Source organism: Mytilus galloprovincialis, chromosome 2, assembly GCF_965363235.1.
Source record: "Mytilus galloprovincialis chromosome 2, xbMytGall1.hap1.1, whole genome shotgun sequence".
NCBI classification, from domain to species: Eukaryota; Metazoa; Mollusca; class Bivalvia; order Mytilida; family Mytilidae; genus Mytilus; species Mytilus galloprovincialis.
Window position 1 is genome coordinate 58,028,112 of NC_134839.1, and position 25,951 is coordinate 58,054,062.

General features: G+C 34.2%; 1 protein-coding gene across 1 annotated transcript; it reads right to left on the reverse strand.

Moving 5' to 3' along the window:
- Positions 1-52: 52 nt before the first annotated feature.
- On the reverse strand, positions 53-25,399 carry LOC143063947 (arylsulfatase B-like). The gene is made up of 8 exons (XM_076236408.1): positions 25,044-25,399; positions 17,469-17,655; positions 8,454-8,629; positions 7,725-7,836; positions 6,734-6,829; positions 3,385-3,628; positions 1,366-1,517; positions 53-848 (listed from the first exon to the last, which is right to left on the reverse strand). Exons 1-8 carry the CDS (start codon positions 25,281-25,283, stop codon positions 436-438), a joined length of 1,620 nt encoding a protein of 539 aa, XP_076092523.1. The 5' UTR covers positions 25,284-25,399; the 3' UTR covers positions 53-435.
- Positions 25,400-25,951: the final 552 nt, after the last annotated feature.

Consider the following 25,951-nt stretch of genomic DNA (forward strand, 5'->3'; position numbering starts at 1 on the left):
TGCATAATCCAGGCTTTAAATACACGTCATATTTTGAATGACAATGCACTCATAAATGGTTGCATAGCACATTTTTTTATTGTAATGGTTTTTAAAATAGGGACAAAATATACCAGAGGAACAGTCAAACTCATAGATTAAAAACAAACTGACAATGCAATGGCTAAAAATAAAAAGACAAACAGACAAATAATAGTACAGAAGACACAACATAGAAAACTGAAGACTAAGCAACACGAATCCCACCAAAATCTGTAACGTTATTTATAATTTGAAGTTGTTTACATGCATTCAAACCTTGAAAACTATAGTATCCACACATGAAAAATCAAACTTTCGCACTCATTTTCAAAAATATTTCATACATATTTATTACATTTCTAATTTCTCTCTCTCACAAATTCTTCATTTCATCTTCCATATCCACTTTTATATCTAATATGGACTTATTTTGTTTGGATGCTTTTTCTTATATCGATAATAAAGACAATATAGCGCAAGAATAAAAATCGACAGAAATGAATATCTAAATATCTTTGTGTTAGAAGAAAGTTCGATTTCTTCCGTTATCTCTTGATTTTGAATCCATGGACCCCAATATCCCTCATGGTATTTCGGATCGGCCATGAAGTCATTTTCAGGATAAAAGCAAGGTACCGAAGTCAATGCAAATTTTGCCAACATATCAAGTAAATCTGTAACAACTTCTGGTCTTTTTGTAGATAAATCATGTTTTTCATATGGGTCAATTTCAATGTTAAAAAGCCAAACGTTTTTATCATCTGGCCTTTCATACAGTTTATTCTGGTTCTGTCCTCGAATTGAAGTATATATCCACGATCCATTTCCTACAATATATCGAGAAGGTTTATAATCTTGCTTTTTTATTCAGACTTTGCTGTCAATTTCTCTGGCTTCGTTATTAAATTACACAAATGTTCCCTTGACCATAATTTTGTTTTGTTGGTATGAGGAGACAGAAGCTTGCCCCGAATTTATTACATATAATTAAAAGCATCAATGAACAAATACAAAACTATGCAGTCAACATATGCAGTCGAAACAACAATAGACAGAAGAGAAAGACTAAGCATATAGCTCATAAAAAATCTCGAATCCTCGAATTCATGACTATATCATTTGTAAGACAACTAAATTGCCCATCGAACTCTGGACAGTGGTTACATAGAAAGGTGAATCCGATGGACACCACTTTTGATTTCCTTCGACATTAGTGGAATTTTGTCCTTTTGTCATTGTGTTTGTACATTGCCAATGATAATAAATCCATAAAAACTGGCTACTGACGAAAATTTTGGTAAATTGTTTACTTAATCAATAAATAGAACTTTTTTAGGTTCATACCTGGATCGCCTGTAATAATTTTCCATTCATTATGTCGAAGTGCAGCTCTTTCTCTAGTATCAAACTGATTATCAGATGTTCGTTCTCCAGCATGGGAAAATAATGGATCAATGTTGTGTAGAATAGTATTTCGTTGACTCTGTTCACCGTAACTAGTTAAAAACATATGCACTACGTTATTGCATTCTGCATACCAATACACCATTTTTAAAGTATGACAAAACTAGACCAATTTAATCCAATTTTATTCCAATTGTAACGATTTTGATTTAAAATAAATGCATCTATGTTTATCTGTTGGTCATCATTGTTTAGATTAAAAATTCATTTACTAGTTTTTCTTTCAGTTTTTAGCATTACATTGTAAATGGTAATAATTTTACTGCAAAAGATAATGCATATTTATTTAGTTATGATAGAAAAATATTTGAAAATTCAAACCATAAAACTAACATTGACAATCGGATGAAACAAAAATGGACAAAACTATAGCCAAACCTAGACAAAAACCAAAGAGAATTTTAACTGTCGGTAAAGATTGATAAAGCGAATAGTATGTTTATTTGATTCCCAACTTATTTTCTTTGTATTTAAAAAGGTCTTTCAATTTTGATTTGATATAACATTTTACAATGTGAAGCACAATCAAAACATCTTTCATAACTCAATTATATCAAACATAATCTTGGATAAAGACCTACAAAAATCTGTACATGTTGTGACCAAAAATAAATCGATTAGAACAAATTCATTTACTAGTTTTATGGAATAGAGAATGAGAACGGGGAATGTTTCAAAGAGACAACAACCCTGTCATAGAGCAGGAATCAGCCCAAAGCCACCAACTGGTATTCAACGCAGAGAGGAAAATTCATGCATTTAATTAAAAAAAGGCTTGATTGTAACTTCACTTAGACTCAGGCATGAATGAAAATTCACCTGGTATCGAAACCATTCTATGATTGATTTCAAAGGGACATATATTGTTGACATTACAAGTTGTGAGAAACAATGAGCAACTTAGACAAGTTAGAATAACTATCCAGTATATCATGCTCTAAATCCTAATTATTAAAAGTTGTGAAGAAATATAACAGAGACATATCAATTCCTAAACAAAGCGGTGTTAAAGCACATATAGATAGGATATCTATAAGTAATTGTTTTGCAAATTTGGGAAGGCCGTACGGTGACCTTTAGTTGTTAACTTTTATGTCATTTGAGTTCTGGTGGAGAGTTGTTCATTTGTATACCCTACCACTTGTAAATAGGATGTCAATAGGTATTTGTTTTTCTCATTGTTGAAGGTTTAACGGTGACCTTAATTGTTAACTTCTATATCATTTGGTCTCTGGTAAAGAATTGTGTTTATTGGTTAATCATATCAAATTTTCTCATGATATAAAATAGAAGGTGTGATATGACTGCCAATGAGACAACTCACCACAAGAGACCAAAATGACAAAGAAATTACAAACTTTAGATCACCGTACGGCCTTAAACAAGAGCAAAGTCCATACCTTATAGTCAGCTACAAAAGGACACGAAATGACAATGTAAAACAATTCAAACGAGAAAACTAAAGGCCTTATTTATCTACAAAACATGAACTATACACAAAAAGTTAACACATAAACATACGACAACCACTGAATTACAGACTCCTGACTTGGGACGGACACTTACGTATCAATCATACATTAGCTTTTTATCTTAAATTGTTCAAATGTCGTTTACGAACATATCAGATTATGGGTAACATTTCACATTTGAAAGATTGTATGCCTGCTGCCATGATTTACAAGCTTTTTTGACTGAAACAGATGAATGTTTCGTAAGAATATGATATCGTGACTCAATTAAGTTGTAAGCAGAGTTTTTGCCTTTTAAAAGACAAACAAATTTCATTTAGAGATTTTAATCTCACTTCGGTGATTTTGATAAAGTATATTAACACGCGTTGGTGAAGTACAAGCGTTATATGTTAAGATAATGGCCACATTAACAAACACTCCATACCTTATTGTTCTCCACTGGTCCACACCGTCAAGCGGATTCGTTCTTGTCAATGATCCATTTGCAAGATTAATTAATGTTGGAAACCAATCAGAAATATGGATTAGTTCTTTTGAAATGGCGCCTTTCTTTTGTATCATTTGACCATGAACAAATCCAACAGCTTTGACACCTCCTTCCCACAGGGAACCTTTCCAGCCCCTTAATGGCCAGTTGTCTCCACCGTACAACACTTGTCCTCCATTGTCTGTGAAACATAAAATTATATCATGTGCAAGTCTGAACATTTCTTTTGAAAAGGAGGTGGGGAGTTTTTGGGGATAATTGTATTTCCGAACGTTATGAATAATCTTTTATACCACTAGATGTATATATTTGTACTAATAGTCTATTCTCGCATATGTACCAGAAATAGGTAACCGGAATCTCAAAAAAAAAATAGTGGACTATACAACATATCACACCAACCACCACAAGTTGGACTTTCTCTTTGTCTTATTAATATCAATGCTCTGTAACCACCAACCAAGTTGCGGCACGCATAGTCTCAGATTTCCTTGAAATTTGGTTTGTTGATCGATAAACAGAAAAGAAATATGTGGACAAACAATTTGTTTACGCCCCCGTTTCCATGGTAACGGGTCCCCTTGGATTTTGACCCAAAAATGCATATTTTGACGAACAAAAATGGTATATTTAGAGCAGTTATCATGCAAACATGTCAAGTTTTAAAAACATTTTGACTTTTGTTCATTAAAAATAACACTTTATGAGTAAGATGAAAGATAAAAATCATTTTTGGCAAAATTGGAAGAAGGAAACAGCACTGATTTAAAGAGTGGAGTTTTCGATGTATTCAAGAAAGCAAATTATAGGCATTTTGCATGACATAATTTTAAATTTTTGCATCCACAACAAATGATACTAGGGTAATAAATGTAAACTATCACTGTTGCCTAGGTATAATTTATCAATAAAGGTTTGGGAAATCGGTTGATAGGGTGGTTGCTATTGGAATATAAAAGCGTCATTTTTGGTATTTTGTAATAGAATTTTCACATTGTTATTAAAATAGCTTTAAAACAGTGACAGATACAAAATAAAAATCACTTGGGACATGTTGTACATTCAATGACCTGAAAGTTGACCTAAAGGTCAAAGGTTATTGAGTACACTCATATGCGTCAAAGCTTAGCGAAAGGTAGTGCGACGTAATCAGTCAAACAAACTTTATTAGATTAACTCGTAAAGGAACGGTCGTTTTCATTGGTCAATTCAAACCTTCGACCTCACACCTGTGAAAATAGAACACGCGTACTATAAGTTAAATGGACTGATCAGTATTCACGTAGCCGGTCAAGGTTGTTATAACCTTTCATCGTCGTATTCACGTACGTGATTGTGTTCTTGGTTATCCCATAGCAATTCTATCTTTTATACATGTGCATGTAAAATTCATTGAATTCATAATTTAGTGCAATAGTAAAATTTTAAAACTTATTAGTATCAGGTTTCACATGGAAATATTTAACTATTCAACTGTGTTCTAATTTGGTTCTGAATTAAGAGATCTTCCGTTTTATTTTGATGGGAGGGGGACTTGGATGAAACATTTTGTTCCTTTTTTTTGGTTGTAATCTCTGTCGTGTCTTTTTATTTTTCGGTCTATTTGGTCCTGCCTTATTTTATTTGTCCGGATTGTTTTTTACATAAATCGTCATCCGGTCTTTTTTTGCCAAGTTGCTCATCCTGCCTTTTCATATCTTTCGCAAGTTTTAGGTATTCGACTAAGAAAAGTGTGATTTTTTTTCTTGAGAAAAAAATCCGGAATTCTAAGTAAATTCAGAACATGTAACCAACCATACTTTTTTTGTTTAGAGAAAAATGGAGGTGGCAAACCATGGCCCAGTGGAAGGAATATACTTTATAAACTCCAGCAATATAATTTATGAAATTAATAATTAACTGTTTTGCTATTCTCGGTTGAAAAACGAACGTAAATTATATATTGTAAATATTTAAATAGTTACATAGAAAACAATCAGTTTTTAAAAGCGTGTTTATTTATTAAATGTATTGATAAAAAGCCGATGGGTCTCTACTTGGACATGCATTCAGTCATCCTCCTTAGTAGGTTCATAATATTTCGATTCTCAGTTTATCTTACATATATGATTTTGTATTTCATTTTAAATACGCATGCATACTACACGTCACTTTGGGGGATAGTTCAACTATTTTTTCGGTATGAAAATAAAAGATAAGTTTTCAGCCAATTAAAATCGAAAAAAGTACATTTACATTGTTCCTTATAAACTAGTCTACGATATTTCTTAAAATTATTTATTATTTTAATTAGTTCCACACATACAAAAGAAAAACCTTCACCGATGTAACAAATCAATCCTTTTTACACCAACATGCCTTCACTGACTTCATTTGAATTTCGTGGTGACCATGATAGTACATTGCATACTACGTCTTCATTCATGTGCACAAATGATACGATTATTGTTGCTTTGTTTCTATTTTTCGGGGATAATTTGCTCCGTAAATGATACGTAATTTCTGAATGAACAAACGTTTAGGCTACTGCAAGTGTAACGTTCTACCGCAGTACCGGTGTGTTCGTTTTATGGCATGAAAACACTATAAGAGGAATGTGAAAACCATCATAAATTATTTTAATTATTGTAATGGATCAGTATTATGAGATACTTATTATAAGTAACTACAACATTGGAAGAAATTAAAGTGGTCCGTATAAAAACGGCACATGTTTATCCATATATTTTTCATAATGTGGTACAAGATAATTATGTTGCTGCGGTATAATATTTCGACACAACTATTTGAAATTCACAACTCATTTATTTAATTCTTTTGATCATAGATTTGTAAACTATGCATTGTCAAATCCTTGTTTTTACATTCGTAGTAACATAGTACATTCCATAGTCAGTCACCTGTATCAATTCACGTACACACTACGATTGTGGATTGTATTTGAATCTTTCGGCCAATGAAATGAGACGTTACAAGTTGTTTGTTTGTGGTACGCCAGAATGTCATCAATGAACTATCAAACGCTAAACTTGACTGCATTTCACTGTATTTTGACTTTGACCTTCAATCTTTTTTATTTAAAAAATTAGTAAAATTCAGATACCTTGAAAAAATATTATCCAAAAGATAAGTCATATTAAAGTCAAAAATACACTGACAACGCCATGGTTTAAAAAAGATAAAGACCAAAAGACAAACAGTAGTACACAACACACAGCATATAAAACTAAAGACACGAACCCCACCGTCTGCGATATCACATTTAACTTTTTGCCGTTATGTGTACCTGTTGTGAAGACCACCAATGTGTCTTGCCATAACCCTTTGGACTGGAAAGACTTCACAACATCGCCTATTCCCTCGTCCATTGCCGATGTCATACCTATAACGAAAGAGACAGATTTTTGATGAGAAGACGTATTTCAGGGATTTTGATGTGTTGCTGTATCATGGCATAAAACTATACAATTCGCCCCTTTCATATACAATCTGTATTAAAATTAAAATAAAATATCCAATATACTAGTAAAAGATTTTATTTTGATTGTTATTACACCAATTCTTTAATTTAGCCATGACCATCTAAAACCAGCTTGATTTGACGGACTATAACTGCAAAATGGTACAGCTGCATGAAACATATTAAATATTGAATCTTCTTTTTTATAACTTCAATTGCAATGAAAACACAAAAAGATGTTTCCCTCATCGGGATTCTTTTTTATAACTTCAATTGCAATGAAAACACAAAAAGATGTTTCCCTCATCGGGATTCTTTTTTATAACTTCAATTGCAAAGAAAACACAAAAAGATGTTTCCCTCATCGGATTTCGACGAATGCATCTGAACTATCAGGGCAACCTCGCCTGCTCTGTATCCATCCTGCTACCAATCGAACAACTAGGCTATACAAATATAGCGTTCGTTAGCCGAGTAATGCTTTTATTTGTCGGCTTTGTCTGTATGGTGACAGAGCTAAATGGCTAACTTTTGTAGACCACCTGTGTTTTGTTTGTCGTAAATTCAGTTAATTTTACTTACCACGACTTCACATCAAATTACAATTTTATTATATACATATAAATTACACCATGTATAAAATATATTAAAAAAGGTCAAATGAAATACAGCAAAAGATTCTGAGTATTGCAGTCTTGTGCACGTACGATAAATTAAATCAACCAAAAGCTATATTTACAAGTTTGTATGTGGAATTTTGAAATAAAAGGGCCAACAAGCATGTAAAACAACAATTATCTCCAGTATCAGTTTTTACCTGCATAGATTTTTCTGTCCATATCTTTGATATGTCCGTACTGTTTAAGATACTTGTCTGGAACTTGTAATGGTAAATGAACTGCTTGATAGGACAGGTACATAAATAACGGCTGGCAAAAATGATATTAACATGATAAACACTAAATGAATAATTGTTTTATAATTGTTTTACATGTTCACATGAACTAAGAACACTTCAATATCATTATATGAAAGGATACAGTACACCTTAATTTCATACAAAGTTAAAACTTGTAATTGAAAAATCTTAAAACCAACCCAATTCACAATAGTCTCTATAAGGTGAATTTTCAATGATTTCCCCATAAAATCAATCATTTCAATTTGCTGAATAGCTTTTCCAAATACAGGGTTGAATATGTGTTAAGTGAAACGAACTTTTAAGTATTTATTAAATATAATTGTAGAACATCTGAGTGCTTTAACATCATGTTATTGCTATATTTATCAAAAAAAAAAACCTGGAGAATAATTCAAAATTATTTTATGTAACACGATAGTAGAAAGATTGCCCTTATTAACAGATCAAAAACTGAATGAATACTGTTACTTTTTGTTTTCCATGGTTACAATGAAAATGACATGTATTTTATTTTTCATTGTTTTGAACACATAAAGATCAGACAAAACGCATGTTTGCTAGCCTAGGATTGCGAATAGTCCCTACGTGGAGAGGAGTAGACTAGTAAAGAGGAACAATACGTACTTTCTCTGAATCATGTTTTTCCACAATTTCCACAGCTTTCTTGGTGTATAAATTAGTAGAATATTGTCCTCTATATTCATTATTAACTCTCTGAATTCCATCCCTTAGATCAAGTCCATTTATTCCCATTGCAGAGTCATTGTACAGGTAGTGATCGGCTTTTCCATTAAGAATACCTTCAATTGGAAAAATCTTGTTAAACAGTAACACAGAAAGAAATCATGTGTATGACTTTCTTCTTTGATAGAGATAGTTTACATACAATGTTCAATGAGGTGTCTTCCCGATTGTTCCACTTTATGATGTTACAGGAAAAAAGTAAAGACATTTTGTGGGACAATTGGGAAGTTAAAATGTGGGAAAAGTAGGAATTATTTTGATAGTGATTAATTTTTTTTATAGTGTGTTGCAGTTAATTTCAGGTTAATAATCAATGTTACTATATCAAATATAAAAACAAATGAACAAATGATAACATTTACATATTATATCATGAATGACATGAAATATAATATGAAGTCATAAATTTTAGTCTAAGATGCATGTTTTTTATGGACGTCAAGTTGGTTACTTATTCCCTATTACCTATTCGTTACCTATTCCCTATTCCCTATTCGTTACCTATTCGTTACCTATTCCCTATTCCCTATTCGTTACCTATTTGTTACCTATTCCCTATTCCCTATTCGTTACCTATTCGTTACCTATTCCCTATTCCCTATTCGTTACCTATTCCCTATTCCCTATTCGTTACCTATTCGTTACCTATTCCCTATTCCCTATTCGTTACCTATTCCATATTCCCTATTCGTTACCTATTCGTTACCTATTCCCTATTCCCTATTCGTTACCTATTCGTTACCTATTCCCTATTCCCTATTCGTTATCTATTCCCTATTCCCTATTCGTTACCTATTCGTTACCTATTCCCTATTCCCTATTCGTTACCTATTCCCTATTCCCTATTCGTTAGCTATTCCCTATTCCCTATTCGTTACCTATTCGTTACCTATTCGTTACCTATTCCCTATTCATTACCCCTTCCCTATTCCATATTCGTTACCTATTCGTTACTTATTCCCTATTCCCTATTCGTTACCTATTCCCTATTCCCTATTCGTTAGCTATTCCCTATTCCCTATTCGTTACCTATTCGTTACCTATTCGTTACCTATTCCCTATTCATTACCCCTTCCCTATTCCATATTCGTTACCTATTCGTTACTTATTCCCTATTCCTTATTCGTTACTTATTCGATTTTTAATATCCTTCCCCCTTTTTAATTGTTTATACTCTTATATCTGGTAATAGTTCTAAATTTGTTGAGGTAAAATGATCTTTTTATGACCTATTTATATGTGTTTGTGCTCAACCGATCCTTTTACTTTATGTTCGATACTCATTTGTTCCTTATTTGATTTTTATACGTTCTACCTTTTAACTGCTTTATGTCCGTATGTTTGAAGATGGATCTTGGTTCGAAGGGATGAAATCACCGTGTTAGCGTTTGCATAAAAAAAAGATGTGGTATGATTGCCAATGAGACAACACCCCACAATAGACCAAAATGACACAGAAACTATCAACTATAGGTCAATGTACGGCCCTCAACAATGAGCATAGCCCAAACCGTGTAGTCACCTATAAAAGGCCCAGACGTGACAATTTCAAACAATTCAAACAACAAAACTAACGGCCGTATTTCATATACAAAAAAATAAACGGAAAACAAATATGTAAAACAAAAACAAACGATAACTACTTAATTTCAGGCTCTTGTCTAGGGACAGGCACATACTAACATAATGTGGTGGGGTTAAACATGTTAGCAGGGTGTACATCGTTTCGGAGCATGCTATTACCTTGTTTAATTCGTTCCATCACTCGCTTATAATTCGCTTATAATACGTGTATCATACGTTGCACCTTTTAAAACATGATTTTCAATTGTTTTGTTGTCTCTGGTGGTAGATTTGGCTTCTTAGAGGTGATATAACTCTATAAGCGCATATGTACCTGTTCCAGCGCTCGGATAATACCCTGTTAAATATTCGTTACTTATTCGCTTTTAATACGTTTGTTGTACGTTGCACCTTTTAGAAAAGGATTTTCAATTGTGTTCATATCTCTGGTGGTAATAATGTGTTCTTATAGATGAAATACCCCTATTAGCGCGTATGTACCCGTTCCAGCGCTCGGATAATACCCTGTTACTTATTCGTTCCTTATTCGCTTTTAATGCGCGGGGTAAGTATACGTTGCACCTTGAAATAAATCGTTTTTTAATTGTGTTCATGTCTCTGGTGGTAACAATGTGTTCTTAGAGACGAAATGACCCTATTAGAGCGCATGTAACCGTTCCAGCGCTCGGTTAATACCCTGTTACCTATTCGTTACCTATTCGTTACCTATTCACTTATAATACGTTTGTTGTACGTTGCACCTTTTAGAAAAGGATTTTCAATTGTGTCCATGTCTCTGGTGGTAAAAATGTGTTCTTAGAGATTAGATGACCCTATTAGCGTGCATGTACCCGTGCCAGCGCTCGGTTAATACCCTGTTACCTATTCATTACCTATTCGTTACTTATTCGCTTTTAATACGTTTGTTGTACGTTGCACCTTTTAGAAAAGGATTTTCAATTGTGTCCATGTCTCTGGTGGTAACAATGTGTTTTTAGAGATGAAATGACCCTATTAGCGCGCATGTACCCGTTCCAGCGCTCAGTTAATACCCTGTTACCTATTCGTTACCTATTCGTTACCTATTCACTTATAATACGTTTGTTGTACGTTGCACCTTTTAGAAAAGGATTTTCAATTGTGTCCATGTTTCTGGTGGTACCAATGTGTTCTTAGAGATGAAATGACCCTATTAGCGTGCATGTACCCGTTCCAGCGCTCGGTTAATACCCTGTTACCTATTCGTTACCTAATCGTTAACTATTCGTTACCTATTCACTTATAATACGTTTGTTGTACGTTGCACCTTTTAGAAAAGGATTTTCAATTGTGTTCATGTCTCTGGTGGCAACAATGTGTTCTTAGAGATGAAATGACCCTATTAGCGCGTATGTACCCGTTCCAGCGCCCAGTTAATACCCTGCTACTTATTCGTTACTTATTCGGCTATAATACGTTTGTTATAAGTTGCAACTTTTAGAAAAGGATTTTCAATTGTGTCCATGTCTCTGGTGGTAACAATGTGTTCTTAGAGATGAAATGACCCTATTAGCGCGTATGTAACCGTTCCAGCGCTCGGTTAATACCCTGTTACTTATTCGTTATTTATTCGCTGATAATACGTTTGTTGTACGTTGCACCTTTTAGAAAAGGATTTTCAATTGTGTTTATGTCTCTGGTGGTAACAATGTGTTTAGAGATAAAATGACCCTATTAGCGCGCATGTACCCGTTCCAGCGCTCGGTTAATACCCTGTTACTTATTTGTTACCTATTCGTTACTTATTCCCTATTCCCTGTGCGTTACCTATTCGTAACTTATTCGATTTTTGATATCCTCACCCTTTTTAATTTTTGTCGAGCCTGCAACTTTAATTGCAGAAAGCTCGACATAGGGATAGTAATGCGGCGGCGGCGGCGGCTACGGCGGCGGCGGTGTTAGCTAACTTTTTAAAAACTTTATATTTTAGAAGGTGGAAGAACTGGATGCTTCATACTTTGTACATGGATGCCTCATGTTACGAAGTTTCTGTCAGTCACATGTCAAATGTCCTTGACCTCATTTTCATGGTTCAGTGACCACTTGAAAAAAAGTTAAGATTTTTTGTAATGTTGAATTCTCTCTTATTTTAAGTAATAGGATAGTTATATTTGGTATGTGCGTACCTTGTAAGGTCCTCATGCCCGTCAGACAGTTTTCACTAAACCTCGACCTCATTTTATGGATCAGTGAACAAGGTTAAGTTTTGGTGGTTAAGTCCATATCTCAGATACTATAAGCAATAGGGCAAGTATATTCGGTGTATGGAAGGACTGTAAGGTGTCCATGTCCAACTGGCAGGTGTCATCTGACCTTGACCTTATTTTCATGGTTCAGTGGTTATAGTTAAGTTTTTGTGTTTTGGTCTCTTTTTCTCATACTTTACACAATAGATCTACAATATTTGTTGTATGGAATGATTGTAAGGTGTATATGTCTAGCGTGCAGATGTCATCTGACCTTGACCTCATTTTCATGGTTCAGTGGTCAAAGTTAAGTTTTTGAGTTTTGGTCTTTTTATCTAATACTATATGCTATAAGTCAACTATATTTGGTGTATGGAAATATTATATGATCTGTATGTCAGTCGCGCAGGTTTTATTTGACCTCGACCTCATTTTCACGGTTCATTGCTCAGTGTTAAGTTTTTGTGTTTTGGTCTATTTTTCTTTAACTATAAGTAAGAGGTCAACTATATTTGTTGTATGAAAGCATTGTTAGCTGTACATGTCTGTCTGGCATGTTTCATCTGACCTTGACCTCATTTTCATTGTTCATTGGTCTTTGTTATCTTGGTTAATGTTAAGTTATGTGACAGTTGTTATAACGCTTTATACTTAAGACTATCAACATAATATCAATGATTAGTAAAGAAGGCGAGACATTTCAGCGTGTGCACTCTTGTTTATATTCTTATCTCTTCTTATAGATCTAAATTTGTTGAGGTAAAATGACCTTTTTATGACCTATTTATATGTGTTTGTGCTCAACCGATCCTGTTGCTTTATGTTAGATACTTATTTGTTTATTATTTGATTTTTATACGTTCTACCTTTTAAATGTTTTATATTCGTATGTTTGAGGATCTGGTTCTTGGTTCGAAGAGGTGAAATCACCTTTTAAAACTTTACGACAAAAGAGATGATTTCAGCTTTCCAATTGTGAACTTTCAAGTAGCAACATTCCAGCAGCATCTGCATACGGGGTATATATCTCCCAATTGATACGATATTCCCGTGCTTGCATTTCCTATCATGATTTTCTTGATAGAGGGTTGCTGCTTACAAGGAAGCTATTAAACCAAGAGTTCCAAATGGTGAAGTTGAAATCATCCTTTCGTAAATTTTACGGACGCCATCACGAGTTGGTTGACCGTTATGGAATAACCGTTTCACAAATGATATCGGATATGTTCCTTACGTCGTAACTACAATTCCCTTCCCTTTCATGAATGTGACCTATCGAATTAGACTATTTACAGGATTAAAATTTTGTAATCACATAAGCAACACGACGGGTGCTACATGTGGAACAGGATCTGCTTACCCTTCCGGAGCACCTGAGACGTATTATAAGTGAATAGGTAACGAATAGGTAACGAATAGGTAACAGGGTATTAACCGAGCGCTGGAACGGGTACATGCGCTCTAATAGGGTCATTTCATGTTTAAGAACACATTGTTACCACCAGAAACATGAACACAATTAAAAAACGATTAATTTCAAGGTGCAACGTATACTTACCCCGCGCATTAAAAGCGAATAAGGAACGAATAAGTAACAGGGTATTATCCGAGCGCTGGAACGGGTACATACGCGCTAATAGGGTCATTATATCTCTAAGAACACATTGTTACCACCAGAGACATGGACACAATTGAAAATCCTTTTCTAAAAGGTGCAACGTACAACAAACGTATTATAAGTGAATAGGTAACGAATAGGTAACAGGGTATTAACCGAGCGCTGGAACGGGTACATGCGCTCTAATAGGGTCATTTCATCTTTAAGAACACATTGTTACCACCAGAAACATGAACACAATGAAAAAACGATTTATTTCAAGGTGCAACGTATACTTACCCCGCGCATTAAAAGCGAATAAGGAACGAATAAGTAACAGGGTATTATCCGAGCGCTGGAACGGGTACATACGCGCTAATAGGGTCATTATATCTCTAAGAACACATTGTTACCACCAGAGACATGGACACAATTGAAAATCCTTTTCTAAAAGGTGCAACGTACAACAAACGTATCAAAAGCGAAAAAGTAACGAATTGATAACGAATAGGTAACAGGGTATTAACCGAGCGCTGGAACGGGTACATGCACGCTAATAGGGTCATTTCATCTCTAAGAACACATTGTTACCACCAGAGACATAACACAATTGAAAATCCTTTTCTAAAAGGTGCAACGTACAACAAACGTATCATAAGTGAATAGGTAATGAATAGGTTACGAATAGGTAACAGGGTATTAACCGAGCGCTGGAACGGGTACATGCGCTCTTATAGGGTCATTTCATCTCTAAGAACACATTGTTACCACCAGAGACATGGACACAATTGAAAATCCTTTTCTAAAAGGTGCAACGTACAACAAACGTATTATAAGTGAATAGGTAACGAATAGGTAACAGGGTATAAACCGAGCGCTGGAACGGGTATATGCGCGCTAATAGGGTCATTTCATCTCTAAGAACACATTGTTACCACCAGAGACATGGACACAATTGAAAATCCTTTTCTAAAAGGTGAAACATACAACAAACGTATTATAAGTGAATAGGTAACGAATAGGTAACGAATAGGTAACAGGGTATTAACCGAGCGCTGGAACGGGTACATGCGCGCTAACAGGGTCATTTCATCTCTAAGAACACATTGTTACCACCAGAGACATGGACACAATTGAAAATCCTTTTCTAAAAGGTGCAACGTACAACAAACGTATTAAAAGCGAATAAGTAACGAATAGGTAAAAGGGTATTAACCGAGCGCTGGAACGGGTACATGCACGCTAATAGGGTCATTTAATCTCTAAGAACACATTGTTACCACCAGAGACATGGACACAATTGAAAATCCTTTTCTAAAAGGTGCAACGTACAACAAACGTATTATAAGTGAATAGGTAACGAATAGGTAACGAATAAGTAACAGGGTATTAACCGAGCGCTGGAACGGGTACATGCGCTCTAATAGGGTCATTTCGTCTCTAAGAACACACTGTTACCACCAGAGACATGAACACAATTAAAAAACTATTTATTTCAAGGTGCAACGTATACTTACCCCGCGCATTAAAAGCGAATAAGGAACGAATAAGTACCAGGGTATTATCCGAGCGCTGGAACGGGTACATACGCGCTAATAGGGGTATTTCATCTATAAGAACACATTATTACCACCAGAGATATGAACGAACGAATTAAACAAGGTAATAGCATGCTCCGAAACGATGTACACCATGCTAACATGTTTAACCCCACCACATTATGTTAGTATGTGCCTGTCCCTAGACAAGAGCCTGAAATTAAGTAGTTATCGTTTGTTTTTGTGTTACATATTTGTTTTCTGTTTATTTTTTTGTATATGAAATACGGCCGTTAGTTTTGTTGTTTGAATTGTTTGAAATTGTCATGTCTGGGCCTTTTATAGGTGATTACACGGTTTGGGCTATGCTCATTGTTGAAGGCCGTACATTGACCTATAGTTGATAGTTTCTGTGTCATTTTGGTCTATTGTGGGGTGTTGTCTCATTGGCAATCATACTACATCTTTTTTTTATGCAAGCGCTAACACGGTGATTTCATCCCTTCGAACCAAGATCCATCTTCAAACATACGGACATAAAGCAGTTAAAAGGTAGAACGTATAAAAATCAAACAAGGAACAAATGAGTATCGAACATAAAGTAAAAGGATCGGTTGAGCACAAACACATATAAATAGGTCATAAAAAGATCATTTACCTCAACAAATTTAGAACTATTACCAGATAAGAGTATAAACAATTAAAAAGGGGGAAAGATATTAAAAATCGAATAAGTAACGAATAAGGAATAGGGAATAAGTAACGAATAGGTAACGATAGGGAATAGGGAATAAGTAACGAATAGGTAACGAATAGGGAATAGGCAACAAATAGGGAATAGGGAATAGGTAACGAATAGGTAACGAATAGGAAATAGGGAATAGGTAACGAATAGGTAACGAATAGGGAATAGGGAATAAGTAATCAACTTGACGTCCATATGTTTTTTTTAATAACTGACTGGTATAGTGTATTCTTATGGTGTACTGTTACAACACTGTCCCAGGTTAGGGGGAGGGTTGACGACTTTAAATAAGTTTAAGCCCCATACATTCTGTATATATGTTACTGTCCCAACTCAGGAGCCTGTAATTTAGTGGTTGTCGTTTGTTGTTGTATAACATTTGTTTTTCGTCCATTATTTTGTCCATAACTTAGGTCTCTAGTGTTTTTTGTTGTATTTGATTTTCATTTTTCATGCACCTCTAATTATGATTTTTTTATCCGTTTGTAGTCTTCTATGTTATCAATTATTAATACTCAGCATATCTTCGACCGTTCATAATTTATGTACTCACAAGATGTGACGTATATATATCTTCTTTGGCAAATTTGAATAGTTTTGTATAGACTGTAAACTATTAATAGTGTGACACCCACGTGACACCATGATCATGAGCGCACTGTAACTTAAATTTCGCGACATAAAAAACAGAAAATGCTAATGATTTAACACCAATTCCTCCGATTGAAGAAATGAAGACAAAAGAATTAAAAGTCGACATCTAATTGTGATTATCTAAAAATCTTAAAAAAGGAGGGGTTACTTAGTTTGCTCACGAAGCAGTTTCCTGTTAAATACAAACTTCTTTTGTCATGTTTGTCGTATGCATTATGCCATATCTATGATAAATCATGATCTGGAAAAAGTCATGAACGAGGAAGGAAGGAGTGAAATATGACAAATGAAGTGACACAGATATTTCATAATGGTAAAAAAAGACAAAACATGTTTGAATTGATGGTTTAAGTTTTACCATTTAAAACTTTTGCTTCTTGGCAGCTTACCACAATAAGAAAATGTTCAAAGGAAACGACAGATATGCAGTTACTCATAGAATTTTGTTGCATATAAATGCATGCGAACTTCATAATTAGAATACTTATATTACCCTTTTCTACGTAAAGCTTATTTTCCTTACCATTCGGGGAGGGGGGAACCTAACAATGAATTATTATTAAAAGTACTTACCAAAAAAAGTGTCAAAGCCTCTGTTTGTTGGTAAATACTCCTTTTTGAAGAATCCAAGATGCCATTTACCTACAGCGTGAGTGGAATAGCCTGCTTCCCTCAATTTATCTGCCAAGGTTGGATCTTTAAGCGGAAGCCCGTTTGGCTGCAAAGGCCAAAATATGCCATGTTGAATACCTGTATGTATCTGAAAAAAAAGGATTAGTTGCTTATAGTATATGGATGAAGCAACGATAATAAATTGCGTAAAATGTTAAAATATTTTAAAATGCTATTATGAAATATGTGGAATTAGAGTCGAAGTAGTTCTCTTTTTTCTTCTGTGTAAACTTTGTTCCATTTATTTTCTAGTTAGTTAGTTAGTTAGTTAAGTTAGTTCGGAATGTTTAACGTCTTACAACGCAAAGAAATTCTCTAAGACGGACAGATATAATATATAACTTCCTCCTGAGATTTTCAATATGATAATATGAAGTCAAAAAATGTAGAAACTGTTTTTCGTTCAGTCCTGATATTGTCTTTTCCGACTTATGTTTTCTATGTCCCTTTGCTAATTTCTTAAAGTATGTTTGTATTTTCGGTCAGTAGTATATGGTTATGCTAACATTTATTTCAATGATCAGTTTCGAATTATTTCACATTTGTTCATACCTCGGCCTAGTATAGCTTACAATGCGGTGGAAAACCCCATTGTGTAAGGATCTTTAAGGTCGAACGGTGACTTTCAGAACTGTTGTCCTTTGGTCTATCGATATTTGTTCATGTTATGATATTGTAATTATTGTATTTATTTATGTTGGCCTGATTTGTGTTGTGTGGCTTGATAGTTGTTTACAGAATAATCTTAGAACTGTGCAGTTTAGAAATCACTGGAACAATTACAGAATGATTGGAACTTTCCAGAATGATCCTAATAAAAGATGTGTTATATAAACTTCTACATTTTACTAGAAACTTCTATTGTAACTTTCTAGGATGTTCCATTAGAATCTTCCATTATAGACTGTTCTAGAATCTTCCATGACAACTATATATATACAGACACTAAAGTTAAAGACTCACTCTTACATTTGGACTTAGACATCGATAGACATTAATATTCATAGCATTTGGATTGACACTTTTATTCTACAAACAACATCATACTGGATTGTGACCGTAGTAGTGAACGTAATATTCAGATTGGATTCCGAAAGATATCCGGATACAGATAAAGATAAAAGATTGGACTCATATTTTGACAGTTAAGTTAACAGTAATATTTGTGTAATACTTCTTGTAAACTTTTGTATAATAAATATTGTTAAATTTTACTATTGATTTGTGTCTTTTGTTGGCTACAATTTAAAGGCGATTTCTGGCCGTAACAGAAATCGGGGGCTCGTCCGGGAGAACGAAAATATCTTATGCAAAATTTATTCAATATTTTTATTATAACTAGCCAACAAAATTCTACAAAATGGCATTTGATGCCGGTAATTTTTTGAAAACGCCTGACCTGGAGGGGTTTGATAATTTAAAGAAAGAGGAATTAGTGTTGCTTGCTAAACATTTAAAATTAGATTTTAAAGTATCCATGAGAAAACAAATTATAAAAAATTTGGTAATAGACAAATTAGTTGATGCAGAAATTTTAGGTGAAGAGGCTCTTGAACTTAAGGTCGAAAATGTTGACGCTATCAAATTAAAACAGCTTGCATTAGAACATGAACTTAAATTAAAAGAACTGGAAATGACGGAAAGGTTGGAGATGGAGAAAATAAAAGAAAAAGAAGATGAATTTAAATTAAAACAGGCAGAACTTGAAATGAGGGAAAGGCTAGAGATGGAGAAACTAAAAATTGAAATGGTCAAAGAAGAAAGCAACACTAAAGTCCAGTCGAAATCAGAATATTTTGATGCAGCAAAAAACATACGTTTGGTTCCCAAATTTTGTGAAAAAACAGTCGATAAATATTTTCCACAGTTTGAGAAAATTGCTAATAATTTGAAATGGCCAATGCCGTATTGGACTACGATGCTACAAAGTGTTTTAGAGGGTAAGGCCGCTGAAATATACTCCGCACTTCTATCAGAAAAAAGTTCCGATTATGACACAGTAAAACAGAAAGTTTTGAAAGCTTATGAGCTAGTACCAGAAGCATATAGACAGAAATTTAGATCTTATAAAAAGTTTGATTCGCAAACCTATGTGGAATTTGCTCGGGAAAAAGAAGATCTATTTGATAAATGGCTTACTTCAAAGAAAACAGATAACAATTTTGATAACCTAAGACAATTGATGTTATTAGAAGAGTTCAAACAATGTGTTCATTTAGACTTAAAAACACATTTAGACGACAAAACTGTTGGGACAATACATGATGCTGCTGTAATTTCAGATAATTATACCCTTTCACATAAAAGAAGTTTCAAGGGTCAAAATGTTAATACTTCAAGTGGAAATTACAAAAATCAAAGCACTGAGCGTACTGATAGTAAGCCTGTTGCACAGAATAAGAGTCAGTCCAGTTATAATATGTCTAGTCCAAAATTTGATACTTTTGAGAAGAAGTCACTGATTTGTGCTTATTGTAAGAAAAATGGTCACCTGATGGCTGATTGTTTTAGACTCCAGAAGAAGAATGAGCCAGATAATAAGCCGAAGTCCAGTGCTTGTACGACACCTTATATTACCAGTACGTTGGAATGTCCTGCGAGTCAGGCTTTTAAGTCCAGTTTTTGTGATTACATGGAGGAATATAAACCCTTTATGTCTGATGGGTTTGTTTCTATTGTTGATGATACCACTCTTCAGCCTATTAAGATTTTACGGGACACTGGAGCTTCTCAGTCTTTATTGTTAGAAGGTGTGTTGCCTTTGTCCGAGAAGACTTCTGTTGGTGCCTCCGTTTTGTTACAAGGTGTAGAGTTGGGTTGTATAGATGTTCTTCTCCATCGTATTTATCTGAAGTCAGATTTGATAACTGGACCAGTTATTGTGGGTGTTCGTCCTAATCTCCCTGTTGAGGGTGTTACATTATGTTAGGAAATGATCTAGCTAGGAACAAAGTGGTTGCTGAACCAATTGTTACCAGTGAACCAGTGGTGGATGTTAAATCACCTGAAGATGATGCTGAATTCTATCCAGCTTGTGTTGTCACTAGAGCGATGGCTAGAAAACAACAAGATGAGGATTTGCAAGAAAACCAGTTTGATTACATGGACCTTTCTGACACTTTCCTAGCCGACATTGAAGGTCCTGGTAGCTCAGAAAAGGCCATAATAAGACCACCTAGTGTTAACAAGAATGTTATTATGCCATGGCCAAACGTAAACAGCCATTCATTAGACCGAAAGAATTTACTCGAAGAACAACATAAAGACCCTGAGGTTCTTCAGCTCAACCAGCGGGCTCAACCACAGGAGGAAGCAGACAAAGTGGCCGAATGCTATTACCATCAGGACGGCATTTTAATGAGGAAGTGGAGGCCTCCTGATGCTACCCCAGAGGAGGAATGGAGAGTGGTATACCAAGTGGTGGTGCCTAAAGTTTATAGACAAGAAATTATTGGTCTTGCCCATGACACCCCCTTGGCTGGACACTTAGGTATAAGAAAGACTTGCCTTAAGATATTGCAGCATTTCTACTGGCCCAGACTTCGAAATGATGTCACAGAATACTGCAAATCATGCCATATATGCCAGGTTGTTGGTAAGCCTAACCAGACAATACCACCAGCACCACTTCTGCCTATTCCAGCTTTTGACGAACCTTTTAGCAGAGTTCTAATTGACTGCGTTGGACCTTTACCAAAGACCAAGACTGGAAATGCGTATTTATTGACAATCATGTATACATCTACTCGCTTTCCTGAGGCTATTCCGCTCAGAAATATCAAGACACCTACTATTGTCAAAGCTCTTATCAAATTTTTCACATTAGTAGGACTTCCTTAGTCTATACAGTCCGACCAGGGATCAAATTTCATGTCAGGTTTATTTCAGCAAGTCGTGTACCAGTTAGGGATTGCTCAGTATAGATCAACTGCGTACCATCCAGAATCTCAAGGTGCCTTAGAACGTTTTCATCAAACATTGAAGAACATGATTAGAACTTTTTGTCTTCAATTTGACAGAGACTGGGATGATGGAGTTCACTTTCTACTTTTTGCAGTCCGAGAGGCTGTTCAAGAATCCCTTGGATTTAGTCCCTTTGAGTTGGTATTTGGCCATACTGTAAGGGGACCGTTAAAATTGATTAAGGAAAAGTGGCTTACTGAACATACTGACTTGAATCTTTTAGACTATGTATCTAGATTTATAGAATAATTGTATACTGCTTGTCAAATTGCTCAGAAAAACTTAAAAAATGTACAGAACAAGATGAAAATTTGGTATGATAAAGATGCCAGGGATAGAGTTTTTGAGCCTGGTGATAAGGTACTTGTATTTTTGCCAGTCCCTGGACATCCTTTACAGGCTAAATATTGTGGTCCTTATACAATAGAGAGTAAAATCAATGATTTGAATTATATTGTAAAAACTCCAGGTCGGCGCAAACAAAACAGAGTGTGTCATATTAATATGTTAAAACCATATTTTGAGCGTACTAATGAATGTGAGAATAAACCAGTTGCCACTTTAGGCATGGTTAAATTTGAGAATAATCATGACAAACCAGATGTAATTGAACCACCTTTTAGTTCTAAAACTATGGAAGAGACAGTAAGATTGAAAAATTCAGAAATTTTGTCAAATTTAGACTCAAAACTTGCACATCTGTCTTTTGATCGTAGAGAAGAAATAAAAACTTTGGTATTATCTTTTAAAAATCTTTTTCCAGATGTGCCAAACAAAACCACTGCTGTTTGTCATGATGTTGATGTAGGAGATGCTTCTCCAATTAAGCAACATCCTTACCGGCTCAATCCACTCAAACTTGAAGTTATGAGAAAAGAAATTAAATATATGCTTGACAATGATATTATTGAGCCGAGTAACAGTGAATGGAGCTCTCCTTGTCTCCTTGTGCCAAAACCAGATAAAACCTATCGTTTCGTGACTGATTTCAGAAAAGTAAATTCAGTCTCAAAATCTGATTCCTATCCGATTCCAAGGATAGACGATTGTATTGACAACATTGGTCAAGCAAAATTTGTGAGTAAATTTGATTTGTTGAAAGGTTATTGGCAAGTTCCATTGACACAGAGAGCTCGTGAAATATCAGCTTTTGTTACACCAGATGGCTTATTTCAATATACTGTAATGCCATTTGGCATGAAAAGTGCTCCAGCTACATTTCAAAGAATGATCAATAATGTTATAAAAGATTTAGACTGTTGTTATGCTTATATTGATGATCTTATTGTATGTAGTGATAGCTGGGAACAGCATTTAACACATTTGTATGATACTTTTGATAGATTGTCACATTCAAATTTGACTGTTAATATTGGTAAAAGTGAATTTTGTCAGGCCACTGTTGATTATTTAGGGCATACAGTTGGCCAAGGTCAAGTAAAACCTATTATGGCTAAAGTGGAAGCTATTTCTAAATTTCCACCTCCTACAAATAGAAAACAACTTATGAGATATTTAGGCATGATAGGATTTTACAGGAAATTCTGTTCAAATTTTGCTACTGTTGTTCAACCATTGACTCATCTTTTACGAAAAGATTCTAAATTTATCTGGAGTGAAAATTGTCAAAAAGCTTTTGAAAATAGCAAATCACTTTTAATTAATAGTCCAATTCTGATTACTCCAGACTTTGAAAAACAATTTAAACTTGCCGTTGATGCAAGCGATGTAGGAATAGGAGCTGTTTTATATCAAGAGACAGATGATAATGTTGAAAAACCTATATCATATTTTTCTAAGAAATTAGATAAACATCAGAAAAATTATTCAACTATTGAAAAAGAGTGTTTTGCAATGTTGTCAGCACTTCAACATTTTGATGTATATTTGAATCCCACTGTATATCCTATTCTTGTTTATACTGATCATAATCCTCTCACCTTCATGCATAAAATGAGAAACAAAAATCAGAGGTTGACTAGGTGGAGTTTATTGTTACAGGAATATGATGTAATTGTAAAACATATTAAGGGTAATGATAATGTAATAGCTGATGCTTTATCTAGAGCTTATTAAAACACTTTGTATATACTATGTATTTTTGTTCATGATAAGTTTTTGTTACACTAAAACTTCTTTTAAGGGGAGAGGTGTTATGATATTGTAATTATTGTATTTATTTATGTTGGCCTGATTTGTGTTGTGTGGCCTGATAGTTGTTTACAGAATAACCTTAGAACTGTGCAGTTTAGAAATCACTGGAACAATTACAGAATGATTGGAACTTTCCAGAATGATCCTAATAAAAGATGTGTTATATAAACTTCTACATTTTACTAGAAACTTCTATTGTAACTTTCTAGGATGTTCCATTAGAATCTTCCATTATAGACTGTTCTAGAATCTTCCATGACAACTATATATATACAGACACTAAAGTTAAAGACTCACTCTTACACTTGGACTTAGACATCGATAGACATTAATATTCATAGCATTTGGATTGACACTTTTATTCTACAAACAACATCATACTGGATTGTGACCGTAGTAGTGAACGTAATATTCAGATTGGATTCCGAAAGATATCCGGATACAGATAAAGATAAAAGATTGGACTCATATTTTGACAGTTAAGTTAACAGTAATATTTGTGTAATACTTCTTGTAAACTTTTGTATAATAAATATTGTTAAATTTTACTATTGATTTGTGTCTTTTGTTGGCTACAATTTAAAGGCGATTTCTGGCCGTAACATTCAATATCATAAAATAGGCATTCTGATGTTCAGTAGTTGTCGTTTGTTGATGTGGTTTATAAGTGTTTCTCGTTTCTCGTTTTTTTTTAATATAGATTCGACCGTTGGTTTTCTCGTTTGAATGGTTTTACATTAGTAATTTTTGGGGACCTTTTGTAGCTTGCTGTTCGGTGTGAGCCAAGGTGTTGCAGAATGTAATTTGACCTATAATTGTTTAATTTTATAAATTGTGACTTGGATAGAGAGTTGTCTCATTGGCACTCATACCACATCTTACTATACCTATTCACACTCTGAAATAAACTTATTATATATCATCAAAAACCCATTACTATAGAGCTAAAATATTCAAACTTGCCTTGCATTTATAAATGCAAATGTTAATCAATCGCTTTTATTTTCTTTATTATAAATTGCTCGTTTGTAAACATAAGGTATTTATGGATTTGATTTAATAAATCAAATTACTGTCGATTGTCAAGTTATTTTGCATTGAAAGGAAAATTACTTGCAAATATATTACCATTGATTACCAAAAAAAGAATATTTATTACTCCAAACATTTTGATTTTAACAATATATAGACTGGACGTTATATTTAACATACTTTTTTATAATTAACTAGTTCTGCATATGTATGTTAAGAATACACACTTAATATATTAATATTGACAAGTAGTGTGTACTGTAATGTTTTGTTATAAAAAATACACAGGTAAATTAACACGTGGCTAAGGTAGTCATAACATCTTACCTGGTATCTACCTGTCATCAATTGTGACCTTGAAGGTGAACAAATCGGCTGGACATAGTAATTCTCTAGTTTGACTCCACCTGCAGCCAGTCTATCTAGAACTGGTGTTTTAATTTCTGATCCATGATATCCAATGTCATTATATCCATAATCATCGGCAATTATAAACAAAATATGTGGTTGTCGTTTTGTCCTGACTATAGTTGTAAAGCACAATATAGCAAAAGCTATTCGTATCATAATTTAACTTTTTCATTTCGTTGACACGGCATTATTTCTCTGTATTTATAAAAATAGTATCTGACGATGTGCACATATGTCAACGCGTAATGTTTAGTTATGGTTCAATAACCCACACATATAATTGTAAATGTTTGACTTATAATTATGATCAATTATACCAAGTACGTGTTGTGTTATGTACACTTATTGGAAGGTGTGTAGAAACAGGGTGCTACATTCATTTATCCTGATCTATCCTGATTTCGGTTGATATCACCAGTTGGTCGATAGTGTATCCAATGTTTCCTTTTGCCTATGTTGACCCGAACAAAATTTTACAAAATGTCGCTTTGACAACTAGGCTTTCCGTGAGCACTTTTATCGTAGCAAAACGGTACAGCCTAGAACTTTTGTTTTAAATTGTAAAATAAAAAAAAAACTCTGAAGAAAATTCTAAATGGAAAGTGCATAAACATTTCCTCTGTCTGTTATATTACACCATTTGTTTCAATTGCCCAAGAACGAAATTGTCCTCGCCAGGAAAGTAAAATATTGCGGTCAAGACATTTGTTTTTTGAGAAAAAAAATGGTGCATGTTTTAAAGGATGTCATGCCCATTTATTTATGTTAATTTTTAACTTTTTAAATGTATGGGTGCATGATGAAGATCGTAGATCTTTTGGTGT

What these genes read in the sequence shown, in the direction of transcription:
- LOC143063947 (XM_076236408.1), bottom strand. Translation starts at nt 25,283, where the DNA reads ATGATACGAATAGCTTTTGCTATATTGTGCTTTACAACTATAGTCAGG. An exon ending in TGATGACAGGTAGATACCAG is followed by an intron (nt 17,656 to 25,043) that starts GTAAGATGTTAT and finishes CTTTTTTTTCAG; the next exon opens with ATACATACAGGTATTCAACA. An exon ending in AGGCTTTGACACTTTTTTTG is followed by an intron (nt 8,630 to 17,468) that starts GTAAGTACTTTT and finishes TTCCAATTGAAG; the next exon opens with GTATTCTTAATGGAAAAGCC.